This window comes from Capsella rubella, unplaced genomic scaffold, assembly GCF_000375325.1.
Source record: "Capsella rubella cultivar Monte Gargano unplaced genomic scaffold, Caprub1_0 scaffold_7, whole genome shotgun sequence".
Classification (NCBI taxonomy): domain Eukaryota; kingdom Viridiplantae; phylum Streptophyta; class Magnoliopsida; order Brassicales; family Brassicaceae; genus Capsella; species Capsella rubella.
The window spans coordinates 7,993,998-8,018,617 of NW_006238917.1; the positions used below are offsets into that span (position 1 = coordinate 7,993,998).

General features: G+C 37.8%; 3 protein-coding genes across 4 annotated transcripts; 1 reads left to right on the forward strand and 2 right to left on the reverse strand.

Moving 5' to 3' along the window:
* Positions 1-203: 203 nt before the first annotated feature.
* LOC17880004 (potassium transporter 9) lies at positions 204-4,205 on the reverse strand. Of its 2 annotated transcripts, XM_006283068.2 has the most exons (9): positions 3,509-4,203; positions 3,162-3,384; positions 2,826-3,071; positions 2,697-2,747; positions 2,355-2,615; positions 2,103-2,270; positions 1,753-2,007; positions 1,025-1,547; positions 204-839 (listed from the first exon to the last, which is right to left on the reverse strand). In XM_006283068.2, the coding sequence occupies exons 1-9, from the start codon at positions 3,653-3,655 to the stop codon at positions 275-277; spliced, it is 2,439 nt and encodes an 812-aa protein (XP_006283130.1). In that variant the 5' UTR covers positions 3,656-4,203; the 3' UTR covers positions 204-274. The 2 variants fall into 2 exon arrangements, with proteins under 2 accessions (XP_006283130.1, XP_023633869.1); XM_023778101.1 differs by having other exon boundaries at positions 2,697-3,071; positions 3,509-4,205.
* A 3,037-nt stretch (positions 4,206-7,242) lies between these two features.
* On the reverse strand, positions 7,243-8,208 carry LOC17877726. The gene has a single exon (XM_006284065.2). It carries the CDS (start codon positions 8,206-8,208, stop codon positions 7,243-7,245), a length of 966 nt encoding a protein of 321 aa, XP_006284127.1.
* Positions 8,209-13,952: 5,744 nt separating this feature from the next.
* Positions 13,953-15,179, forward strand: LOC17880808 (probable F-box protein At4g22060). Its single transcript, XM_006286034.1, has one exon. It carries the CDS (start codon positions 13,953-13,955, stop codon positions 15,177-15,179), a length of 1,227 nt encoding a protein of 408 aa, XP_006286096.1.
* The last annotated feature ends 9,441 nt before the right edge of the window (positions 15,180-24,620 follow it).

The window sequence follows — 24,620 nt, forward strand, 5'->3', positions numbered from 1 at the left end:
CAAGTAACCGACCCGATTAAACCGATAACCGAACGACCCGAACCGAATTCAATATCTGTACAATTCGGTGGGATTTATGAAGAACCGAATTTCAGGCAACCCGAACAAACCGACCCGAACAACCCGCACACGCCGAACGCCCAGGACGAGGATTGCGTTAGGACTTCTTAACACATCCAAGGCCAGCAACAATTTCTATGGTATAATCTTAAATTTAATATCCTTTTATTCCTCTTTATCTGTAATTGTTTTACAAAGACGAAAAAAAAAAAAACTAAACATAAAAGACTTGTCCAACGTTCAAAAGGGTTTCATGAGGAACATGCAAGATAACACTATTCTCCCTACAAACCTTAGCAAGAAATGCATAAACATAATCAATGGCAATCTTTTTTGGAAGCCATGATCCATTTCTTGCTTTCACCACAGTGTTTCCCATAATATGAACAACCCCTGATTCTTTACAGTTCTTTAGAACCTCCAACTCATCCACCTCCACCTCCTCCTCCTCTATTGTGTTTGCCTGACTGAAACTCAGCGCGTTATGCGGTGAACCAGCGGGAACTATCGTATCTAAAGTTGATACTGTGTCGTCCACCATCGATGAGAACATATCAATGTTGTTATTGTTGTTGTAGCTATTGTGGTGGTGGTTGTTGTTATTATGGTTTAAGTCTTCTCTGGACTCTAGTGTATGGTTGACAGAATACGTACTGCTGTAGGTGCTTGAGTTTGAAGCTGGCTCCATCATTGTTTCGAGTCGAATGAATGAGGAGAGGCTATTCAATAATTTGTTTTCGAAATCGTCGTCTTTCTTGTGTAGATCTTTGTAACCATATCTGTAAAAAAAAAAAAAAAGGTTAGGCCGTTTCGCAGACCAAAGTCAAGTTTGGGACTAAAAAAATATAATCATGGATGAAAACAGAGTAGGTTGAATAGGGTCTGGCTCAAAACCTCCCTGGCTGGAGAGGTCTAGGCCATCAAACAACCCTACTAATGTATAGAGAAGAAGAAAGGACAGTACCTGGCTACGCAGCGGAATATTCGGAATGTTTTTGGTCCAATCCTCTTCACAAGAAACCTCTCTTCTTCAGTGACGGTGTAAACCGGAAGGTACTTGACGCAGACAAAGACTACAACTGAATGAATTGCGGGGAGGTTGGTAATGAAGTGAGAGAAAATGTGAGGGACACCACTCGCTAATTCCGTATAGACTAGCCCGATCCCAGGGACACGGACGAGCCCGAGGCTAGGACCGAGGCCGAGTATCCAGCTCATGGACACTTTGCTATGCATTTCAAACTCATATTTCTTGACTGTTGCGTAATGCCATACTGACATTACGAGAAGAGAGATCGCTGCTATGATGAGCGGAACCCATCCTCCTTCATCGATCTTAAAGATCACAGCCGAGAAGTAAGATAATTCAACAAAGAGGGAGAGAACGGTGAATATAAGGACAAGGATCCAGTGGCAATGCCACACGAGAAGCATGATTAACACCATTAGTATTGTGGTCACAAGCATCACGAGAACAACCGCGGTCCCTAAAATTCACAAAGATACCAAGACAGTCAGATGAAAAGTAAGCGTTTTCATATAATCAAAGGTTTAAGATTATCATTATCATAACATAAGATTCTCTTAGCATAGATAACCAAAAAAGTCTTATGTAAGAATTCATATGATTATTAATTTAGAACGGTTATTTAACATATAACTTTAACCAAAATGATTATTTATACATCTTACCATATGCATTTCCAATTTGGCTCTGATTTTTGAAACTAGCAGTGACCGCGATGCAGCCTAGCATGAGTATCCAATTAATATCAGGGCAATAGATCTGACCGATGAACTTCTTGGAGGTATGAACAATTTTAACTCGAGGAAAACATCCATGAGCTACAGCTTGCTTGACTATCGAATAAGTCCCTGATATCGTAGCTTGGCTCCCAACGATTGCAGCTCCTGTCGCGAACACGAACATCGGCCAATATACACTGTCTGTGGAGTCAAGCAAAAGAGAGTTTCAGAGGTTTGTAAGAGCACTATGTATGACTTCAAGACAAGTAAAAGCTTTAAACAGGTTTTGGACTAACCCGGGATAGATGCATAGAACGCGTCTTTATAGTGGTCCGTATTATTCACAAGATACGCAGCTTGTCCACAGTATGCTAGAAGAAGACAAGGGAACACAAAAAATGTAAAGGCGAGCTGTATCGCTAGTAACGGGAAATAAGCAATGTCTGCGTATAATGCCTCCGTGCCTACAGTTTTCAAGAAGATACATTTTGAGATGACATCAAAATGAATCTCTTAAAGAGATTAATTTAAAGGTATTACTAGTTAACCTGTTATACTGAGCAGAATGCCTCCGAGCGAAATCCAGCCATCTCGACCTCGCCTTTTGAAGTACAAGTATATATATGTGGGCGAAAAGGCTTTTAACACGCTTGTGTCATGTTTACAAATGTTGTATACCCCAGTGGCTCCAATGAAGAGGAACCAGATAAGCACGATAGGCGCAAAGAGCCATCCGACTTTGTCTGTACCGTAGTGTTGCATACTGAACAATCCTATTAAAATGACGATAGACACAAGCACAACGACGTCTGAAAAATAAAAGGATGGGAAGTAAGCAAAATTTAAACCGATGGGAAGCCTCAAGTGACATAAAGAGCGGTGAATGTTACCGCCGCTCATCTTTGGTCTGTTGACTTTGATCCCTCCAGTAGCCGAAAGAACTGCAAGAAAATGATTCTGTAAACTAAAAGTTCGAGTAAACCTATCATCTTTTTGGTAAAGAAAGCAAAGAAGCTTACCAGAGATGGCTGGAGTTAAGATACCATCACCGATCATCATACAAGTCCCGAGAAGAACAATGACCAGAAGAGCTCTCTTCCTCCATTCTTTACCCTCCAACCACTTCTTGGTTTTAGCAGCAAATGACCCTTCAGTGGATAAAGTTCGACTATAAGTCGTGAGCTCCTCATCGCTCCGTCGCTGATTCGGGATCAGTTTCACTTTGGCATGTCTACAAAGTAAAGAGTATATCGCTAAAGTCCCACCTACAAAACAACATAGATCAATCTGATTAATGTATAAACAAAACAAGATGGTTTCAAAACATCGATTAAGCTCGCGGTATAAACCATTACCTTGACCATTGTCATTAGCTTTGCAGACAATGAAGACATACTTGATGAGAGGTATAAGCAAAAGAGAGTAAATGATCAAAGAAAGAGCTCCAATCACATCTTCTTTATCATCAATACCATCAGGGAATGTATTGTAGAACACATACAATGGAGAAGTACCCAAATCTCCATAAACTATTCCTAGACTTTGAAACGACAGCCTCAGAATCGTCCAAATTGAATACTGATGAAAAAAAGACAAAAAAACAGAGGATCCTTATTTAAAAACCTGAAATTTCTCAATTGCGTCAGGATAAAAACAACAGAATCATAGTCTGAAACGAGTTCTATTGAGAAAGTGTGTATACCTTTTCTCTATACATGTTATTGACCTTATTAGCTTCTTCATCCATGGGTTGATCAAGTTTCTTCTCTAATTCCCACATAGCTCCTACTTCTCTTTCTTCAATTGTATTTTCTCCTTCTGTAACAGAGGATTCGACCCTTTCCGCCATTTTTGTAACACAACAGAACTCGAAGATCCCCGTAAACTGATTCCTGCCCGAATCAAACTAGTCGAAGCCTAGAATCTGAGTACCATTTGGAGAAATTTTCGCCTGACACGAGACAAAAAAAAATCGAAACTTTTTCTTCTCTAAGTAAATGAATTGAGTCGAGTTCTTTTTCTTCGCTGTTATTTATTACAACAGAGCAACTCTGTTTTCTGATGAAATTGGATAAAACAATTTTCTTTTGTGTAATAAAGGATCCTCTTTTTGTTTTATGAAAAAATACTTTTTTGGAAAAAACAAAAAAGAACAGAATCAGTCAATCAAATGACGCGAAAAGAACACGGCTTTTTGAAGAATATGGTATTTTTTTCTTTTCCGTATTCCTTGTTTTTAGATAATTTTACAAAAGAAAGACACCAGTGAACAACAACAACAGAAAGAAGAAGAAGAAGAAGAAGAAGAAGAAGAAGAAGAGATCTATAGAGAAGAAGAACTCATGTGAAGACGCTGACAAAACTGAAGACGAGTGGCACAGAGAGACACGAGCAGTTAATCTCGATTTCTTTTTTTTCTTTTTATGGCATATTATTTTCTTCTTTTTTTCTTATACAATTTTACTTTCTTGCATTTACATTAATTTTGAGAATGCGACAACATAGGATAGGATGATGCTATATTGATATATATCCGAATTTTCGATAGAAAAAGAATTAAATTTCGTTATTCGATTCCACTGTTTTGGTTTGGATATTTGTTGTTTACTTTTCTTTGTTTTGTTTTTTCGAGTTTCCTGACGCAGGCCGCACAACCTTTTCGATACATGTACCTGATAATATATTCATTATTTTTGATTTTGTAAGAAAGTGACGGCTCATAATTGTAAAGCTGTGGACTATTTAATGCGTAGAATGTTTTATCAAATTTTGCTTCTTCTACATAAGAATAGAAAACACCATTTCAAGATTATTTACCTACAATGTACGTGTATTATATAAGTTTCTAAACTTGGGTATTGACATATAGACAACAATACTTAAATTACAAATTATGTCAGTGTTGACTCATTATTATACAACAATTAGCCATACATATTATATATATCCTATGGTAAATTAATTAATTTCCATATAAAGTTTAATTGTAATATCAAAATATTAACGCCATTGACTCATAATAGTTTAAAATATATATATACATATCTAAAGTAGGTTGACTTATAATTATTTAAAAATTTGATCATGGATACGTGAATGAGATTAAGCATTTAATTGTTATATTATATAAAACATTTTTATGTGAAACTTTGGAATAACTATCATAGCTCTCTTTAACCAATTAAACTAAAATTCAATATTACAAAGACAAAATATAATTTAACTATCGTCGGTCGAAGACAGTACCCACGTTAAGAAAACGTTTTCTTTATCGGATCTATTAATAATTCTCTTTCTTATTTAACTACTGATGATAGTGACATACCTATTTTAATTAGTCTGCAAATTTTTTTTTTTTTAGTCTGCAAATTTCTCGTTACTTATATTATAACTGATGAAAGTACGATAATACATTTGATTGATTGATTATTAAATAAGTATAAATGATGTATCGCAAAATATAATTAACTATAAACGACTTATTTAAATATAATTAACGTCTCGTATAAATTTATATGGCACAATATATATAAAAACACTCTCAAAAACTCCTACATGCACGCAAATAAGCAAATAGATGTCTTGTGTGCGCGTATATATGCGTGACTAAAAAATATGCGAACCTCACATTTCTGTGTTAATATTGGTACAATCGGTGAGGGGATCGAATTCTTATAAGAATCCATATTATTTTCTCTATGAACATCAATGATACGTTAACGTTTATTGGTAGTTTGAAAAAAACACTATTTTATCACGTCAATTTTTCGTTTTTTGTATACGTTAGAATGTTTATCATTGAAAATGTTAGTTTAAACATTATCGTACTGGGAAATACACTATCCTAAAAACAAAAGTAGTTGACGTACGTCTTGACGATTTTTTATAAAAAAAAAACTTCGTCATTCAACCTAATGTTATGACAGGTTACGCATATTCCACATAAGATCCAATTATTTTCATGAAATACCAAAACTATATCTATATGGGTAGGACAAAAGTCAATAGACTCAATACCATTCATATGTTTTTGCGGCCATTAGTTTTGCAGTTTGATTAGGTTCAATCATGAGAATAAATAATAATTTATAAATAATCCAGGCCATATTCAATTTGAATTATTGCATGTACTAAAGGGACTCTTCACTATTTTCAAAAGTTTTCTTCTAAATGAATAATATCGGTAGCTGAAGCTTTTTTCATTTAATATATTTCTGTATGTTGTCACGTATATCTTATTATTATACGATATATCTATATATTCTTATATAAGGTATTGACAGATATATTGGAGGAGATATGCAATATGGTAATTAACATATTATATACATTTATTACTTTTACATTTTCGTTTAATAATACGCTTTTCTTCCATAACAAAAGATATGACATATATATAACAAAAGAGAAAGATAAGATTCGAAGAATGCGAATAAAAACAATGTAGAAAGACAAAATACGTTAATAAAATGGATTCAAATCACCAATTACTATGTGACGTCGGCTTCAAGTAACCCTTCAACCATGGCCACGAACGGCAAAGACTCGCCACCGCTTACTAGTACGCCATATCTCCAAAAGTGTTATTTACAAACCCAAAGTAACTGAATGGGATGTGGTAGGACAGTGAATGCGTTTCGGTGCGCGGCTTCAAATTCGGCTTGAGAATATTGATAACGTGCAATATTGTTGCATTGTTGGATCCCGGATCGAATCAGCATCGTCCAGAAGACTTAAGAGAAAGATCATTATGGATAACTTTCAAGGATTTGGGACAAATTCCTAAATTACCAAAGGGTAAATGATTGTGTTAGAAAATACGGTCAAAATGTATTGAGGTTTTTTTAATTGGGAGGAGCTGAGATTGAAATTCGCCCTTTGTGTAGGATCAGTAAATGCAACTTCCATACGTTAACAACTACGTACATAAATGAAAGATGATGGTATATATAGCTAGCGTGTGACTTATTGTATTATTTGAAAAAGATTTTGTAAAATAATGTTTAAAAGCTTTCTAGACTACAGTAAGACTCAAGAACAACATCAGAAGTTCCAACTCCATCATTGCTCTGTTTGTTTCTCCATAGGTCTAATATGGGAATCAAAGTTGTATAGTTCCTAAGCATATTGTTATATGAAGCAGAAATATGCATCATCAAATTAGCTCAATCAAACATAACATATGACCATAATCTTTTGTCAAAATGTTCTCTCACGTATAGTCATATTATATTGTTATGTGAATGCAAGAAGTAGCTAGCAAGTAACAGAAAAACTCTGTAAAAATACATTTTCTCTCCTATTTAATTTGAATAGGCAAGTAAAACGAATAAATAATCACTTTGTGATAAATTTACAAACTTACAAGACTTGTATACAAATACAACTGCCAAAACCTGATTTACTCGGTTAAGTGATGATGATGATAATGATCTATCAAACTTCAAAGTTCTCCATTTGAATGTTACTCTTAAGAGGCACGTATTCACCAAGATATCCACCAAGATGATCATGCAAAGCGGATTTATCAATCTCCTGATGATGAAAACTCTTGCAAACATAGTAAAACACACTTTGCACAAGCAATCCAATTAGATTCACTATCACAAGAACACCAACCAAGACCCCACCAGCGACAAGTCTAGCGAAAATCCCGTAATCTTCTCCACCACGAACCACCACTGCTCCAAAAACTCCAGCAATAAATCCACAATGAACAAGATAGATGAAAACCATCGAACAAGCCATAATAGTCTTTCCTTTAAGCAACTCATAGCTCTTCTTCATCGCAGCGAGACCATAAACCGGTTCAAGAACAGAAACTACGCTAGCTAAATGCCACAGAGCCGTCATATAAACATGAACGCCTAAGAACATAACAAAGATCAATACCAACGAAAACACAGCTAAAGCTACCTTCTGTAAATCAACAGCTACGATCAACGTGACCAAGAAGATCAAGAACACGGTGTTGTACGCTAGCATCAAGAGAGAGACCCAGAGAAAAGTGATGAACAATCTTTTGAGGACGAGAGGTATCGCTGAAAACGTGGACGAGAAAGAAACTGGCTTTCCCGTATAGAGAGAAGCAACGGTGAAGACTACGGCAGCTGTGGAAAGAAGAGAGAAGGCAAAGAGAAAGATGAAATAGGAGAATTGGAAAACGAGGAGAATGGTCCATTCGTGTTGTGTTTGAGCTTGATCGGCTCGTGGATAAGTGTCGATCTGATCTAAGATTGGTTGTGTGAAGAGGGAATGTGCTAGGATTGCAAAGGAGAGAGGGAATATTAGGGTTAGGGTTATGAGGTAGAAGGTTTTTGGGGAATACTTGGGGATCGATGTTGATTCATGCAAGATTCCTCTTTTGTTGAGAAATTGAAGCTCTTCCGGGGAAAGATCCATATGGCCTATTAGGGATTTATTTTCAGGGAGTCAATAGAAGGAGTTTTGATGATTTTGGTTGAATCTTCTTGAGATAGTTTCATCAATAAAGAAGAGAGGAAGAAGAAGATGACATCCTCGTGAGGAAAGATTTATTTTCTTCTTGGAAAATACTATATTTGGGAAAATACGAAATTAGAGAACACGATTTAATACATGGTATAAAAACGAATAACTCGATAATATATTAGTAATTCATTTCTATAATGACAAGAGAACATTTTAAAGATATGACTTCATCAATTAATTAATCTAAATTTATAATCATTAATTAAAACCGTATATGTGAACTCTAAGGGTGTGCAAGATGATGAGGGACTTGGGGTTCCCGTACTTTTGTGATAGTCAGTGATAACAATTCTAAGAATTCGATAGAGTTGGTAAATTATGAGTGGAGGGAAGTACGGCAAGTCACGAGTTGGTTTGTGATTATTGAGTTTTGGAATAAGAGGGTTTTTGTAATCATGAGTTGGTGATCGTTGTCAGTAGATTCTGAGTTGAGTGTTAGTAATATTATTACTATTTTCGTTTTCTTTGTAATTTAAAGCTAAAAAATATGGAGTAAAACTCATCACTAGTAAAGTTTTGTTTTGTTTTTTTTCATGTTAATTAATAGAGATATAAAACCAACGTTCACTATAAAGATAAACTCTTAAGACAGACATATCAAATGTAAACATATACATGCTACAATTCATTAATATATATATATATAGGATGACAATTTATTCTAGTGGGAGAGAATTTATTCAAATAGATCACAATTTGGTTTTCCTTTCTTTTTATATTGTGTTTATCAAGAATCTAAAACCCCCCAAAAATATTTTAAGACAAAGCATACCAGCATCATACAAATATAGAAGGATCAATCTGCACATTAATTTTACTGGTTAGTTTCCCCTGAAAGTATTATCGTTATACCGTGATGTGATCACTGAGAAGAATGTATGGAGTGTTGAGAGGAATGTGGAGAATATTAATACCACAAGTTTACTAGAAACTTATAAGATTTCAGTGATTTGTTTGGATTCTGATTTTGATTTTGAATTTCTGTTAAAAAGCATAAGACTACGCTTGATTGTACTAGAAGCTCTTGCGATCGACGTTGGAACCCTTGTTAGTTAGTCGTCTTGTTTATCTAGTCCTTGTTTATTACTCTTTTTTTTTATATGTGCTTGGTGTGATGCTTTGTTTTATTCTCCATTTCTTTTGGAGTTGAAGAGACTAATGATAATGGTCTTCGTGAAGAGATTACTAATTACTAAGCGATTTCAGCAAGTCATACTGAGGATGCTAGGATTGCTATATCGTTCCCTGTAAACCCACAATTGTGCCCTGACTTGAATGATCGTGAAGAGTGGACTGCTGCTGAGTATGGGGCGTATGCAAAGTGGTTTTGTTATGAGAGAGGATACTGTTGAATCAGGAGGTCTGAGAAGGACATCTACACTCATTGGATGCATAATTACAATGAAGGACGCCATTCAAACTTAGACTGTGAGTTAGCAGATTGTTGAATCTCTCATTGCTTTAAACCATATTCTGATTTTTGTAGGTCTTATTAATCATCTTCTTTTGCAGCTGATACAACAATCGATTTTGCTGCACCCAACCTCTCATTAAAAAGCTACAAACTTGAGCAATGAGTTCCTAGAAACATATATCAAAGAAATTGTTTAAAAACTATGTTTTGTATATTATGAAGTCAACCATTTATTTAAAAAAAATTATATCCAAGCATTTAAAAAGAAGATTCCGAGTAATTAAAAGATGCAAACATCTAACCATTTATTCTAGTGAAAGAGGCTTTTATACATGTATTGTTCAATCTATTTAGATAATATAGTATAATAATTAATAGTAATTTCTATTCATATACTTCACTGTAAGTTTTGAAATCATAAGTTCTTACTATTTTGTTTATTTCATAATGTATTTGTATATAATAAATTAATTCTTCAATATATTTAGATCAACTAAAATGATATATTCTAATGCTGATACATATTATAAAAATGTATATCATGTTTATATGTACAATCAAAAAGTATATGTCCCTTATTATATACATTAAGATAAAGAGACAATATACTCATTTTTTACCAAGCAAAGCAAAATATCATTGCTACTTGTTTTAGCAAATCAAGATATCTTTAACCAAGTAGACATATATATCCTAATGGTTTCTCTATATTGTTTGATCATTAAGTAGATAACTATAATATATTTACTTAACGACTTATATGGACCACTATATCCATAAACCTATATAGAGATAAGGTAAACATGTATCTATAAGAGTTATGTTGATCTCATCAAACTTCCGTTTCTTTATGTATTGAATAGCTAATAAATTATGGTTGGTGAACAATGCACATGGCTAGGATAGGAATCAAACACATGAAGCTGAGTCAAGATATCTTCTTCTTCACCATCTTTTTCTTTTCTTATATATCTCTCCACTTTGTCTATTTAATTTATTTATTAAATAGATAATTAATGTCAATGGCATAGATTGTAAATAGTTTGGAAATCTAAAATTTATTTCAGAAACTGATTTACTATTGTGTTAAATTGGTTGAAAATCGAATTACGGTATGTGGGAAACTGGAAAAAATCGATATAGTTCATGTATTTTTTCAATTATAAATTAGTTTTCGTATTTTTATGGCAACAAAAAAAAGCATGTATTGTCTGATAAATATTAAATAAGTCATGTTTTTTTTTTGGAGTTTTCCGTAAATAAAGATTTCTCATTTGGAATTTGTTAACAAAACGTTTATTTAAAGTTAACATTTTTTTAAAATAGTGTATTTTCTTGGAACATAGTAGCTTGGTCCAAAAGATTTACTACCATTTCATTTGTATTTTGTAAAAGAGATTGTAACAAAGTCGCTCATCTATTGGCTTCTCATGGTTGTAATTTTGTTTCCTTCTATTCTGATTTCTTGTATCCGCCTTCATGGCTAAGAAATCAATTGTATTATGATTTTAAAAATTATTTAATATAATCACTTTTTGATGAAAAAATTAGCTTGGCAGATAAATCGTTTTCGGAAACAGCGGTGTCTTTAAATCATTGTATTTTTTTTTTGGTACTGAAACAACTAATTAACCTTTGTATAAATTTGATTGTTCGTACTAATTGAAAATTTTAAGCTCTGTATAAATTTAACCTTTTTTAACACAAGTTTAACCTTTCAATTGTTAAACCTTTGTATAAATTGACAATAATACATTTATACAATATTTTTTTTTTAAAATTGACGTTTTTTAACCTTTGTATAAATTTAACCTTTCAAATAACAAAGAGAAAAGCAAAAATAAGAAAACATTAAATTTCAGTTTTTAAATCAGATATCCGATCCACTGAATAAAGGTCATAGAAAATTTTCAAAATTTTGATAAATTTCCAATTTTTTAATTAAAATTTTAATATTTAAACAATTAATTTGGTGAATGATTTTTATATTTTTTTTTCAAGTATAATAATTTATTGAGGGCCTAACAAGAAGGCCCAAAACAAAATTGAAGGCCTAACAAGAAAGCCCAAAACAAATTGGAAAATTGAAATATTTGGTTTTGTTTCCCGTTCCCCGACATTGGGTTTCTCTCATAATCGACGAAGTGCGCCAAATTATCCGCCGCCGGAGTTAAAGTCATGAGTGAGTGTGAGATTATAGAAGTCGTGGATTCCGAGTCTCAATTGCATGATGATAACAAGTCTCCAAATCAACCAAAAGATTTTGGATCCAGAGGTCTTTTAGAAGGCTTTTGTACATGTATTGTTCAATCTATTTAGATAATATAGTTTTAAGAATTAATAGTAATTTCTATTCGTATAGTTCACCGTAAGTTTTGAAATCATAAGTTCTTACTATTTTTTTTATTTCATAATGTATTTGTATATCATAAATTTAATTCTTCAATATTTTTAGATCAACTAAAATTATATATTCTGATGCTGATACATATTATAAAAATGTATATCATGTGAGTTAGAATACCTTTTGAATGAGGTAGTATGAGTATGATAGATTGATAGTTAAATCTCTAGAAAAAAAAATTGATTATCTTATTTTTATAAATATTAATCAATGATTACAATTAAGATTTTAAAATTTAGTTAATATTTTAGATAATGATTGACTTTCTGTTAATTATTTTTAATATATATATATATATATATTTTTTTTGTTTTTAAAAAAAAATCTCCCGTTATCAAATAAACCTATATGAATCTGGTTTTCTTTTTTAAAGAAAAAAAAAATTATTCATATATCGTATGTAGATATATCTATGGTCTTTTTCCCCCCAATTATAATACATATTATTTTGTAAGGTGTTAGATTTTTCAAGTTATTTTATCTAGCTGTGAGATTTATCCAAATTATTCATATACTACTCCCCTGCCTTTCTAAATTATATTTATAAAAAAAAGATTTTCTAGGTGTGAGATTCATCTCTAAATAACGTAGCATACAACTCACATTTTTAATCATCGGATTTGAATCTAATAATGATTTTCCATTTGGAATTTGTAACATACGTTTATTTAAAGTTACCATTTTTGAAAATAGTGTATTTTCTTGGAATAGATTAATTTGAGTATTTGACAGATAAATCGTTTCGGAAACAGCGGTGTCTTTAAACCAATGTTTTTTTTTTGGTACTCATGAATCAACTATACATAACCTTTGTATAAATTTGACTGTTTGTATAACTATTTAGTGAAAAAGTTAAGAAACCCCTAATACAATGGAAATGCAACCTCGACCGCAAGTGTTTATCAATCATGGTGAGAACGATCTAAGCGACGGATTCATTAGGCATGTGACAAGAGCCTTACGAATCATTAACCGAGTTCAAACGTAAATAATGGAATAGACAAGAATAATATCATTTGTACGAAGCAAATATAATTTATGAAATGATTACGTAAAATGCAAGTAAGTAATTTGTCAAGGAGTTTGACTCTGGTTTTTGGAACTTTTGTTTTAATATACAATTTTTATAATTGTAGTCTTAACATAATATTCTTTCGAATTTAAATTTAAATTAATATGTACATTCATTATTGAATTCTTAATTCAAAATTTTCTTGTACGTTATTTTATTTGTAAATATTTTTGTCCATTTTTGTTCTTCCATAATTCGATGAGGAATAGTTTTATTATATAAATTATTCAATAGAACAATAATCGGAAAGAAATTAATTCGCTAGATTGCAATGTGCAAAGATGAGAAATTTGGAAGCACAAAAGAATTACATATGATGAAGAAGACATGTGAGACCGTGAGAGTAGAGATGATTGGAGAATTTTGATGTTACGTTGCTTTCTTCTCTCACCTCTCATTCCGGTTCTCGTAAACTAAACCCGGTTCTATTTTTGATAACCGGATTATAGACAGAAACAAATCAAATTAAATAATTAACATTAATACATGATTATAATCTATACATAACACTTAATGACAACCATTAATTATCTTATTTTCAAAAATCATATAAATAGTTAACATTTATTGTTGCCGGATACATTTCTTTTTCTAGCTCGGAGCTAGTTGGGTAAGTTATGTTTTTACAGTTTAGGGTTTATTTAGGTTATTTAAATACACGGAATTTTATAGTTTCTAATGTCTCTCTATTAGATTGATTGAGAAAACAATTGTTTTTTTTTTGTTTTTTTTTTAAAATTCTTTCGATGGACTCTCTTTCTTTGGTGTCAAATGGATCAGGCTGGTCCAAGCTTCCTTCAGATATCTTGGACATGGTTTTTAAACGTCTTGGGTTTGCAGATTTCCAACGAGCTAAATCAGTTTGTCCATCTTGGCTATGCGCTTCAAGACAATCAGCACCAGACAATCAGATCCCTTGGTTGATTCAATTTCCTGAAAAAGGTAAAGATTACTGTCTCTTGTGTAATCTTGAGGAAAAAGAGAAGGTGTATAGAATTCAAGATCTTGGTGATGAATTCGCAAATAGTCATTGCTTGGCTATTTATGGAAGTTGGCTCTTGATGAGAGATCCAAGATATAATCTCTATGTTATGAATCTGTTTACTCGCGAGATGATAAATCTTCCGTCTGTGGAGTCACTCGTTGGTAGGTTAAAGATTAAACGAACCATCGATGATATGTTCAGTATAAAAATTAATGATCGATATGATGATGAACATGTTGAAGAACATATCAGATTTAACCTGGAGATTGACTTCCCTTTATTATGGATAGACGATAAAACCAAAAATTATGTAGTTATGTGGTCAATCCGAAACTATATGATTTATTCCACAAAAGGAGATTATTGTTGGAAACATGTTGATTATTGTAGTCTTAACACGCTAGGCGCTATCGCTATGGTATGCTTAGATCATAAGATTTACTTGTATAGTAACTCTTGTGATGTCAAGGTCTTAGAAATTTCGGGTGCTATTCCCAAGAAAATGTTTGATACGCAAGTTAAAGATGATGTGAGAATGCCACGTCGCTATCTTCCAAACCGTGGCGGTGTGAGGCATATCGAGAGATCACATCTTGTTGTCACGATGAATGGAGAAGTCCTTAGAGTTAAAAGCATAACAAGGAGTGATTCTGATGTTTGGTCGTTTCACATCTACAAGATGGATTTTTCAAATAGCAAGTGGGAGAGACAACTAATTACTTCGTTGGGAGAAGAGGCAATACTTCTGGATCAAGGTATCACCGTGCTTGCCAACACGATCAAAGGAATCAACAAAAATTCAATATATTTTAGTGGTTTTCGTTCCCCTCATTATTCCAGAGTTAATCGTGTTTGTAGTGAAAAAGATGTGTTTGTCTTCAATCTCGACACACACGAGGTTGAAAGACCACATCAAAGTTTTTGTTCGTCCATCAACCAATCGTTTGATGTTCGATGGTTTGTGCCAAATTACGAACGTAAAGGTTGATCTAAACTTTGTTGTATCTTTTCAATGCTTCAGAAAAAAAGTCTTTAAAGACTTGTGTCTCTTTTCTTTTGCAAGTGCGCGCATGTGAATGTAATATATATCATGCATCGTTTAATGAATTTTTAATATGACATTCCATTATTATACAAAATATATCGCAATTTTATTTTGTGATATTTCCTTTTATGAGTTTTCATTTTGTAACTTAGATCATTAATTTGTAAATTTCAATAAATAATAATGTTGACGGACATGCTCAACCGAGTGAAGAAGAAAAAACTAATATCCACAGTCCAATGATGTCCATGTACATTACATATACATAAGGTTAAGGTGTAATGTTAATTGGTCAAAAACGCATTATGCGGTTTCTCTCTCTTTAGCGCACTAACCAATTTCATAGTGGAAAATTAATGAAAGGCTAGTGACCTCTAAATTACTCGTTGAAACTCAAGTTGCTGCAGAAAAGACAAAGACAAAGTTTTACATTTTTCCTTAACTATATAAGGAATTAATATGTCAGTGTCAGTCATCGTAAAGTCATACTCTATGCTCGTCGTATGATTCGCCACTATGTGAAAGTGATGTACGTTTATTCTCGGTAAGCTTTTTTATCTTCTTCTTTTTGTTTCTACGTCCGGATCCTATTTAAAGTCTGAAAGATAAAGACTTTATTGCATGATCTCTTATATGCCAGCCAATCAAAATGCAGTATTACTCTAAAGTTATTATGTAAGAGAGAACGATAATAAAAATGCAATACAATTCAACTTTCCAGTTTAAGAAAATAATAGAGCAATCACATTACAGACTACCTTCTTTCTATAGGTATCTTTCTGCGTCGACAATCTAGTAAATAGAGGAGTAGTGCTTAGTGCTTACCTTCTTTCTATAGGTTTTTGGTTGTTTGCGAATAAATGATTTGCTTTAGTATCAACAATTAAAATCCTTGTTCACTGAATCATAGCATTTTCTATTTAAAAGCGGATTTTAAATAATTTTCTGATGAAAGAGAGTTGAAGGTACTAAACTGAATAAAGCAAATTAAATAGGAAAAAAAAGAAATTGAATTTTCAAATTTGATTTTATATGCCAACCCATGCTGCCTGTTCGAGATACTATAATACTTTGATTATAAATTGAATGAACGTTATTTTAAGGTGACATAAATTATTACTCGACATTGTGAAAATAAATCTCAATATTTAAAATAAACTTCGTAGTTATAAAACCATGCATGCTAGAATACAAAACGTAAAATAGATTAAAACTTTTGCTGTCTTTTTATCGACTATTCACAACTTTTTAACACATGTAAATTACGTCCAATCTTGCTAACATGCTAATTGCTATTATGATATATAACGTGTACCAAATTGTTGGCATGATAATTACAGTAGACATGCACAATTGTATTTTTATTTTTATTTTTTTGGAGTATGTATCCATTTCGTATTATTGTTGTTTAACATATCTGTTTGACGAATAAAATAAATATTGTAAAATAAATAAATGTATAAGTACGTGAACAATAAAGAACGTAACTCCGTTTCAAAAATACATTATTCATGCGATCTAAACTACTCCGTTCAACTAGTTCTATATTATACACAATCTATTGAGTTGAATAGAGAGAGCAACAAATCAAAAGAAAAAAAAAAACAAACAAGAGAGATGAATAGCCCAAAATTCAAACGAGTTCTTCTTGCATCTTTTTATCTCTTCTTCCTCCGGTCGTACGCAGGTTAGCTATAGTTTAGTTAGATCTTTACATACTATATCCATTGTTGATAAATTTATGTATACTAAACTCTGTTTAATTTTTTTTCAGTGCAAGGGATAATCAAGATCAGTTTGACGATGGGTAATACTTCATTCAACAAGCATGGAGTGGAGTTGGAGAATTCTTACGACAATATCTATTACGGAGATATAACAATTGGTACTCCTGGGCAACGTTTCACAGTCGTGTTTGATACCGGAAGCAGCGATCTTTGGGTACCATCTGGAGACAAATGGGAGGCCGATGAGCCTCACAATCTTTACGACTCGCAAAAATCAAGCACTTACAAACCAAATGGTAATAAATTTACAAAATCTAACCATATAATATAGTGTAACAACTTCTAATGATCTAACGTATTTGTGTATAATAGGAACAAATGTAGCCCTCGGGTATGCGACTGGTGATCTCAAAGGCATTCTAAGCAGTGACACTGTCGATATTGGTGGAATCACGATAACTGATCAGTACTTTACAGAGGCTCGTTCTACTCCGGAGAAAGACCCACTTCGAGAGGCACCCTTTGATGGTATATTGGGACTTGGGAGTCCTCAAATTTCTGCGACAGAAACTCGTCCTGTCTGGTATTCGATGATGCGTCAAGGCAAGATTGAAGAGAAAATGTTCTCCATATGGTACGGGCGGTCTGAAGACTCTGGAGCAGGAGGAGAGATAGTGTTCGGAGGCAAAAACACAGCTCATTACACGGGAGAGCACTTTTACGTCAACGTACGCGAGGATGACGACTACTTCTTCTTCCAAATGAACAACATATTTTTCGGAACCATAGACACTAATATATGCTCTACAGGCTGCAAAGTGTTTGTTGACTCGGGCTCTACAAGCATCGTTGGTCCTTCGGTATTTATTTAAAAAAAAAAAAAAAAAACTAGTGGAAATATAAGAGTTTTATATTAATCGTCACACGATCAATTATACTTGTACATTTTTGTTTTCTGTTGATGTAATTTAATTACAGGGTTCGATCGCGGACATCAAAGAGAGAATCGGAGCAAAACTAGATTGCAAGAATTTGGAGAAGCTGCCTGATGTAACGTTTACAATAGAGGGAAGGAGTTTTTCAGTCAGCCCACATGATGTAAGTCCGATTAATTTTTATTTCCTCTGTTGTAGTTTCTTTTCTCTGACTTCTTTACTATGTTTTTTTTTTCAGTATATTCGTCTTTCCGACTGCACAACTAGATTCGTGGGCAGCGATAACTATGATTTCTGGTAAGTTTTTTTTATTTTATAAATTATTTCTATAAATTATTTTGGTTTAAAACAAAATAAAATAAAAGTATCTTTTGACTGATGGTGGTTTTGATTGCGTAGGATACTTGGTATGCCATTCATACGGGCATTTCATACGGTGTTTGACTTCGAGAAGCTACCAACTGTGAGAGTTGGCTTTGCTAAGTCGGTTTAGATTCTTACTTGCTAGAACTAAGGGTTTATGAATGAATGTTTCTGATATGTAATGAATGTTTGTGCAAGGGGGGAGCAGCTACAATAATGATACGAGATTTTTGGGACGATACGAAACAATTTTCTTTATTAGCTTTTGCGGAAAATCCGAAGTTACAAAGAGAGAAGTCTCGCTGCGGCAGTTATAGACTATCTGCCGAGCTGAGAAACTAATACGAAACAGAAGTGCAAAATCACGAGAAAGAGAGTCGCGGCGGGAATCTCGGGCTAGGGCGAGTTCGGGCGCGGCACGATTCTCAGTCTGGTGGATAATAACCTCTGGACCGATCCCCGTTCCAAACAGTGGTTTAATGTATTTATAGTTGCACAGAAACCTAGAAGCTCTTTGTGTCTCCTTGGCGAATGACGGTTTTACCCCTGCGAAGGTGCTGGGCCTGTTTTTGGGTGAGAGGCTTCATTAATTGGCACATCTTGTTTTGTAAGCCTTCTAATTTGGAAGGGGCAAGGCCCATATCCAACAATAGTCCCCCCCTTTAGTCCGATTTGCGAGAGTCTTCTTGAGCTTGACGGGCCGGTTCCGGGCGTAGGCTAGTTGGTCGTAAAACAAGATGGGCAAGTTCGCGGAGACTCTGAATTGCCTTGCTGCATACTTAGAGCTTCAAATCTTCTTGTGATGTCTTGGCGCGTTTCTCGAGAAGATCTGGTCATCCTCGGATCGAATAGTGACTTGGCACGTTTTCCGAGAAGAGCGTATCATTCTCGGGATGAATAATGACTTGGCACGTTTTCCGAGAAGAGCGGATCATTCTCGGGATGAATAGTGACTTGACACGTTTTCCGAGAAGAGCGGATCATTCTCGGAATGAATAGTGACTTGGCACGTTTTCCGAGAAGAGCGGATCATTCTCGGGATGAATAGTGACTTGGCACGTTTTCCGAGAAGAGCGGATCATTCTCGGAATGAATAGTGACTTGGCACGTTTTCCGAGAAGAGCGGATCATTCTCGGGATGAATAGTGACTTGGCACGTTTTCCGAGAAGAGCGGATCATTCTCGGGATGAATAGTGACTTGGCACGTTTTCCGAGAAGAGCGGATCCTTCTCGGGATGAATAGTGACTTGGCACGTTTTCCGAGAAGAGCGGATCATTCTCGGGATGAATAGTGACTTGGCACGTTTTCCGAGAAGAGCGGATCATTCTCGGGATGAATAGTGACTTGGCATGTTTTCCGAGAAGAGCGGATCATTCTCGGGATGAATAGTGACTTGGCACGTTTTCCGAGAAGAGCGGATCATTCTCGGGATAAATAGTGACTCGGCACGTTTTCCGAGAAGAGCGGATCATTCTCGGGATAAATAGTGACTCGGGCGCGCTTTACGAGGTACGTGAGCTAGGCGTGTGGCAAAAATTAGGTTTTACCATTTTACCTCGGTAAACGTGCGTGGTCCCCCACTATATATATGTCTCCTCCTCCATTTCTTTACTCTTTGACTTCTTCTCCCTCTGTAAAAGGTAAAATCTCTTTTTTCTCTCTTTTTCTCCTTTTTTGCTTTGTCATGGTTTTTGTCTTTCTCTCTTGGAATCCAGAATCAACAACGAGGCTTTAGTCTTCAAAGTTTGCTTTATTCTTCTCCTTGCCTTGTCTTCTTCCTCTCCATTTCAATTTCGAGACTTCAGCCCAAGATCCCTAACCTCTTCTTCCTCTCGTCGAGTTTGGTTTGCTCTCGTCGTGCCGCCGGATCTCGCCGGGAAATTCTCGCCGGAAGGCTCTCGCTGGGTTTGTCCTAGCGCGCCGAGGTGGTGGTTAAGCCGTGCTGGCGAGATCGTGTTGCGTTGGACTTGTGACGAGGGGGCCGCCGCCGTGGTGGATTGTTAGCCGTGGTGAAATGTTGGCGCCGTGGTGAGACCGCTACGAAGTGGTGAAGTCGTGCCGTGGCGAGGCTGCTACGAAGTGGTGAAGTCGGGCCGTGGCGAGACTTCAACACGGCGAGGCAAGGTCGGAGCTGCAAGATTGCTGTCGTAGCGAGGGTGTTAGGAGACGTTATCGGGAGTGGATTCCGACGAGGTGCGCGGGTTTCTTGGCCGTGGCGGAATACGAGGCGCAGCCGCGCCCATGTCCTTGCGTCGAGGAGGTGCCGAGGCGGGCTACGGCGGTGCGAGGTGGTGCCAAGGCGAGCAACGGCGACGCGAGGTGGTGACGGTGGCAAGGTGGTGCCGAGGTGGTGCCGAGACGAGCTACGGCGACGCTAGGTGGTGCCGCGGCGAGCTATGGCGATGCGAGATGGTGACGGTGGCAAGGTGGTGCCGAGGTGGTGCCGAGACGAGCTACGGCGACGCGAGGTGGTGCCGCGGCGAGCTATGGCGATGCGAGATGGTGACGGTGGCAAGGTGGTGCCGAGGCGAGATGGTGACGGTGGCAAGGGTGCGATGAAATGTTGCCGTGGCGGAGTTTCGGTGTTGCGAGATGGGGTCGCCGAGACGAGGTGTTACTATGGCGAGCTCCCGTCGTCGTGACGAGGTGAAGTCGAGACATTTGGTCGTTTTCGTTAAGCTTCGCTGCGGCGGGATGTTGACCGCGGCATGATGCTGCCGAGAGACGTCGTGACGAGCCGAGGGGATGTTGCCAACCGTCGACAAGGTTTGGTCAAAATGCGACTGTGACAGAAAAGGGGTTGTCGAGACATCACCGTGGTGGTGTTGTGTTAAGATTGTCGCGTTTCCGGGCTCGTCTCGCCTCATCTCTTGCCGCGCCCGAACCTTACCGTGGGAAGATTTGCGTCGTTGTATCGCGTTGAGTTGCTACGTCAGTCTCGTCCCGTCTCTCGAAACGTTTGACCGCTTGTTTGTGAAAAGTTGGCTTGTGACGGAAATTCGAAACCATGGATTTGGCGGGATACGAAAGTTTGAGACACTTCTCGACTTCTAGATTTTGATACGGTCCTTGGTTACTTTTGCAAGGTATCGATGTCTCAGTTCGCGGGAAATCATGTCGGTGGAGACGACCCGTTTGATGGCGTTCCGGACGAGCTGCGAAGGGATGACTATCGCCAACTTGAACGCGGATTTGCGGATGATTACGGTGGGACTCACGCCGCCTGGCGTGGCTTCAGTGGTTCCGAAGAGACTCTCGGAGACTTGACGGAGGAGGACGTGCGCAATCTTGATGGATTGCTTCCTTCGTGCAGCAATGGGGGCACGCTAGTTCCCGGGGAGCCAAGTACTCGTCGTGGAAAGGTGTTCGAAGATGTTGTCGGTTCGAGTTCGAGAAATCCTCATCGGTCTATAGTTTCGGGTTTGAGAGCTTCTAGTGCGGTCCCCGAAGATGGGAGAGTTGAGCCCACGTTGGATGATGGGATGGCCAATGTTCTCGATCGTCGAGATAAGGGAAAATCTCTTAGCACAGAAAAATCCGTGTTTGACATGTTTGAGGCGTGCGGGATAGAACCGGGGATTGAGATTCTGATCCCAAAATCGCGTCGTCGCCCATGGGATGCTCCGGAGGGGTATATTTGTGTTTACGAAGATTTCTTTTCGGATTGCGGTCTTTGGTTTCCACTCCCGCGGTTTCTCGCGAGCTACTGTGCTCGTCGGGAGATAGCATTTTCTCAACTCACCGTGGCTTCTATTCGGAACGCGGTGGGTCTCGCAATCCTTGCCGCCGCGGCAGGTGTTGTCGTGGACTTAGATCTTTTTGAAGAGTTTACCAAGTACCTGTTTGGAAAGGAGAATCCGGGCATGTGCTGCGCTAGTTCGAGGCCGGGTTTCAGAATTGTCGATGGTGCTGCAAGCAAAGTTCGCAGGTGGCGCAAGTATTACTTTTTTGTGAAAGTGACCGAGCTTTCCGTCGAAGATCTCAGCTTGCCATACGCTAGAACGTGGAACCTAGATCGCGGTAGTTCTTAGTTGGTCCGGAATCGTGTGATCTAATCTTCCTACGCTTCTCTAACCAGTATTCTTATGTTGATTTTGCAGGAAAGTTTGGGCCGACGGCAGAGGACACCGAAGACTTTCGAGCGAGAGTTGCAGCGGTGAAGGCGAGAAGAACTTTGTGGTGGCCGGATATACTCAAACATTTCAACTCTTGTGAGTTTCTTATCTTTGTTTCGTTTCCTTGTATTTCGAGTCTCGTTTTGTTTCTTACAACGTAACATGTTGCAGGTTCTCGGTCTTGTCTTAGGATGGGTGATTGCGAGATTCCCGATTACGCCGATCAATTTGACGGAGATGGCACGCAGGTCGACGAGCCGCAGATCGAGCTTGGCCCTATGATGTTACCCAATGCTTCATTTCAGTGCGGTTTTGGGAATGACGCTCCGGTTGGTGACGTGGACGTGGCGGTGGAGACCACGGATGGTGTCGCTCCCGCTGACGATCGTGACGCCGTGCGCCGGGCTAGATCCGAGGAAGTGAAGGCTGCACGCGACGGGAAGAAGGTTTCGAGATCCGCAAGTGGTAGTGCTCCGCCACCGTCCGGTCGAGGAGATACGTCTCGGAAGAGGAGCTCGCGCGGAAGTCCTGTCGGAGGTTCGAGTGTTCGCCGGGAGGCTAGGCGCGAGGAGCCTATTCGTGAGATCGCCGAAGGAGTTGACCATTCATTCTCCTTCAACTATGGCCGGAGGGATCGAATGTTTTTCACTCATGGAGGTGCGTGTGCTGATCTTGCCAGCAAGGTTCGTGGGGACTTTGCAGAGTTTCCCGCTGTTGACTCTCTTCGCGGAAGGGAGCTTTACGAGGATTGGGCTTCTCGCTCTTTTCAGGTTTGCGTCTTGCTTTGTTTCTAACTTACTTGCTTTCATCAAGTGTAGTTTATGAGATTTTCGTTTATGCAGGCGATGAGTCAGACCAACCGTTTGGTTGGTTTCTACGAGGAGTAGTGTCGTGCCGCAGCGAGAGATTCTGATTTGGCGAAGGCTGCAGCTGAGGCTTCGGATCGTTCTGCACAGAGCCACTTGAGGAACTACAATTCGGAGAAGAGCAGGTGCGCTGATCTTACGAGGCAGCTCAAGGATAAGAAGAAGCAGTATCTTTCCGAGACCGATAGGCTAAGGAGGGCCCGTGATGAGAGTGCCGCGGCCGAGCGTCATAGGGTTGCTGGGGAGATTCACGAGTACCGTACCCGTATCGATAGGATGGGGAAACACATCGTGGGACTTCGTGAGAAGAAGAAGCCTCTGTTGATGCTTAGTCAGGTTTCGAGCATGGAGAAGTGCCTTAAGAAGATGGTGATAAATGGTACGCACATTCCTCTGCGGAACTTGGCTCAGGTTGAACAGGACCACATTCAGTGGCGGGCGACGGTTGACGGGATAGTGGTCCCGGACATTCTCGAGAGCGACCTCGCTCCCTTTCCAGAGTTTATGGCTGGTCCTTCGAACGTGGCACCGGGAGATGGGGCGTATGATGCAGGGGGTGCGGAAGTTGCGGAAGACGCGGAAGGTCCCCAGGATTGAGGCTGCTGTTGTTTTGTTGTAGTTGCTATTTCGGCGTTATGTTTTATATCCGGCCTTTTAGCCGTTTGTGGCTTGTCGGATCGGCGTTTGTATTTGTGATCCTCTGTTGGATCTTACGGACCTTATCTCGTGATGTTGTTTCTTTACTTGAACTTTGATGACGTTAGATTTGCTTCGATGAATGTTGGATGTTCGGAATTTCCATTGTCTATTCTTGTCGTAGAATTGCTTGTGACGCAACAGGTTATGCAGGGATAACAGGGCGAGAAGGCCCTTGGAAGTTTTTGCTTGGTTCCGGGACGTATTTTGCGGGGCGAGACGTCTCTCGGCTTATCCTGTTACGTGCTCCTCGGAACGCTAAGCTGAAGGAGCAGACGAGGCGGACTCGTCGTACTGTTTAGGTGCGGTGCGTGCGACCGGCTTATCCTGTGGGTGCTTTGAGGTCGACAAGAGCGTGCGAGCCGGAGCTCGGCTTATTGGCCCTGCCGCCTGCTAGCTATAGTGCGAGACTGGGCTCGGCTTTATCTTTACCGAAGTTAAAGACGTGGATTATTTCACCACTGCATCCATGTGGAACGCGTTTTGTGATCGAACTCCTGGCCAGGGAGACGATGTTTGAGCTAGTCGATCAGTTGAGGCGGACTCACCCGAAAGAGCTCTTTGTTTTTTTTGAGTTATAGCTGTGCTTTGTTAAAAGCTGCCTATGTACCCTTGCGAAGGGATCAAGCCATTCGTAGTTCATATTGTGTGAGCTCGGTTGTTCGAGCGTTCTTTTTTTT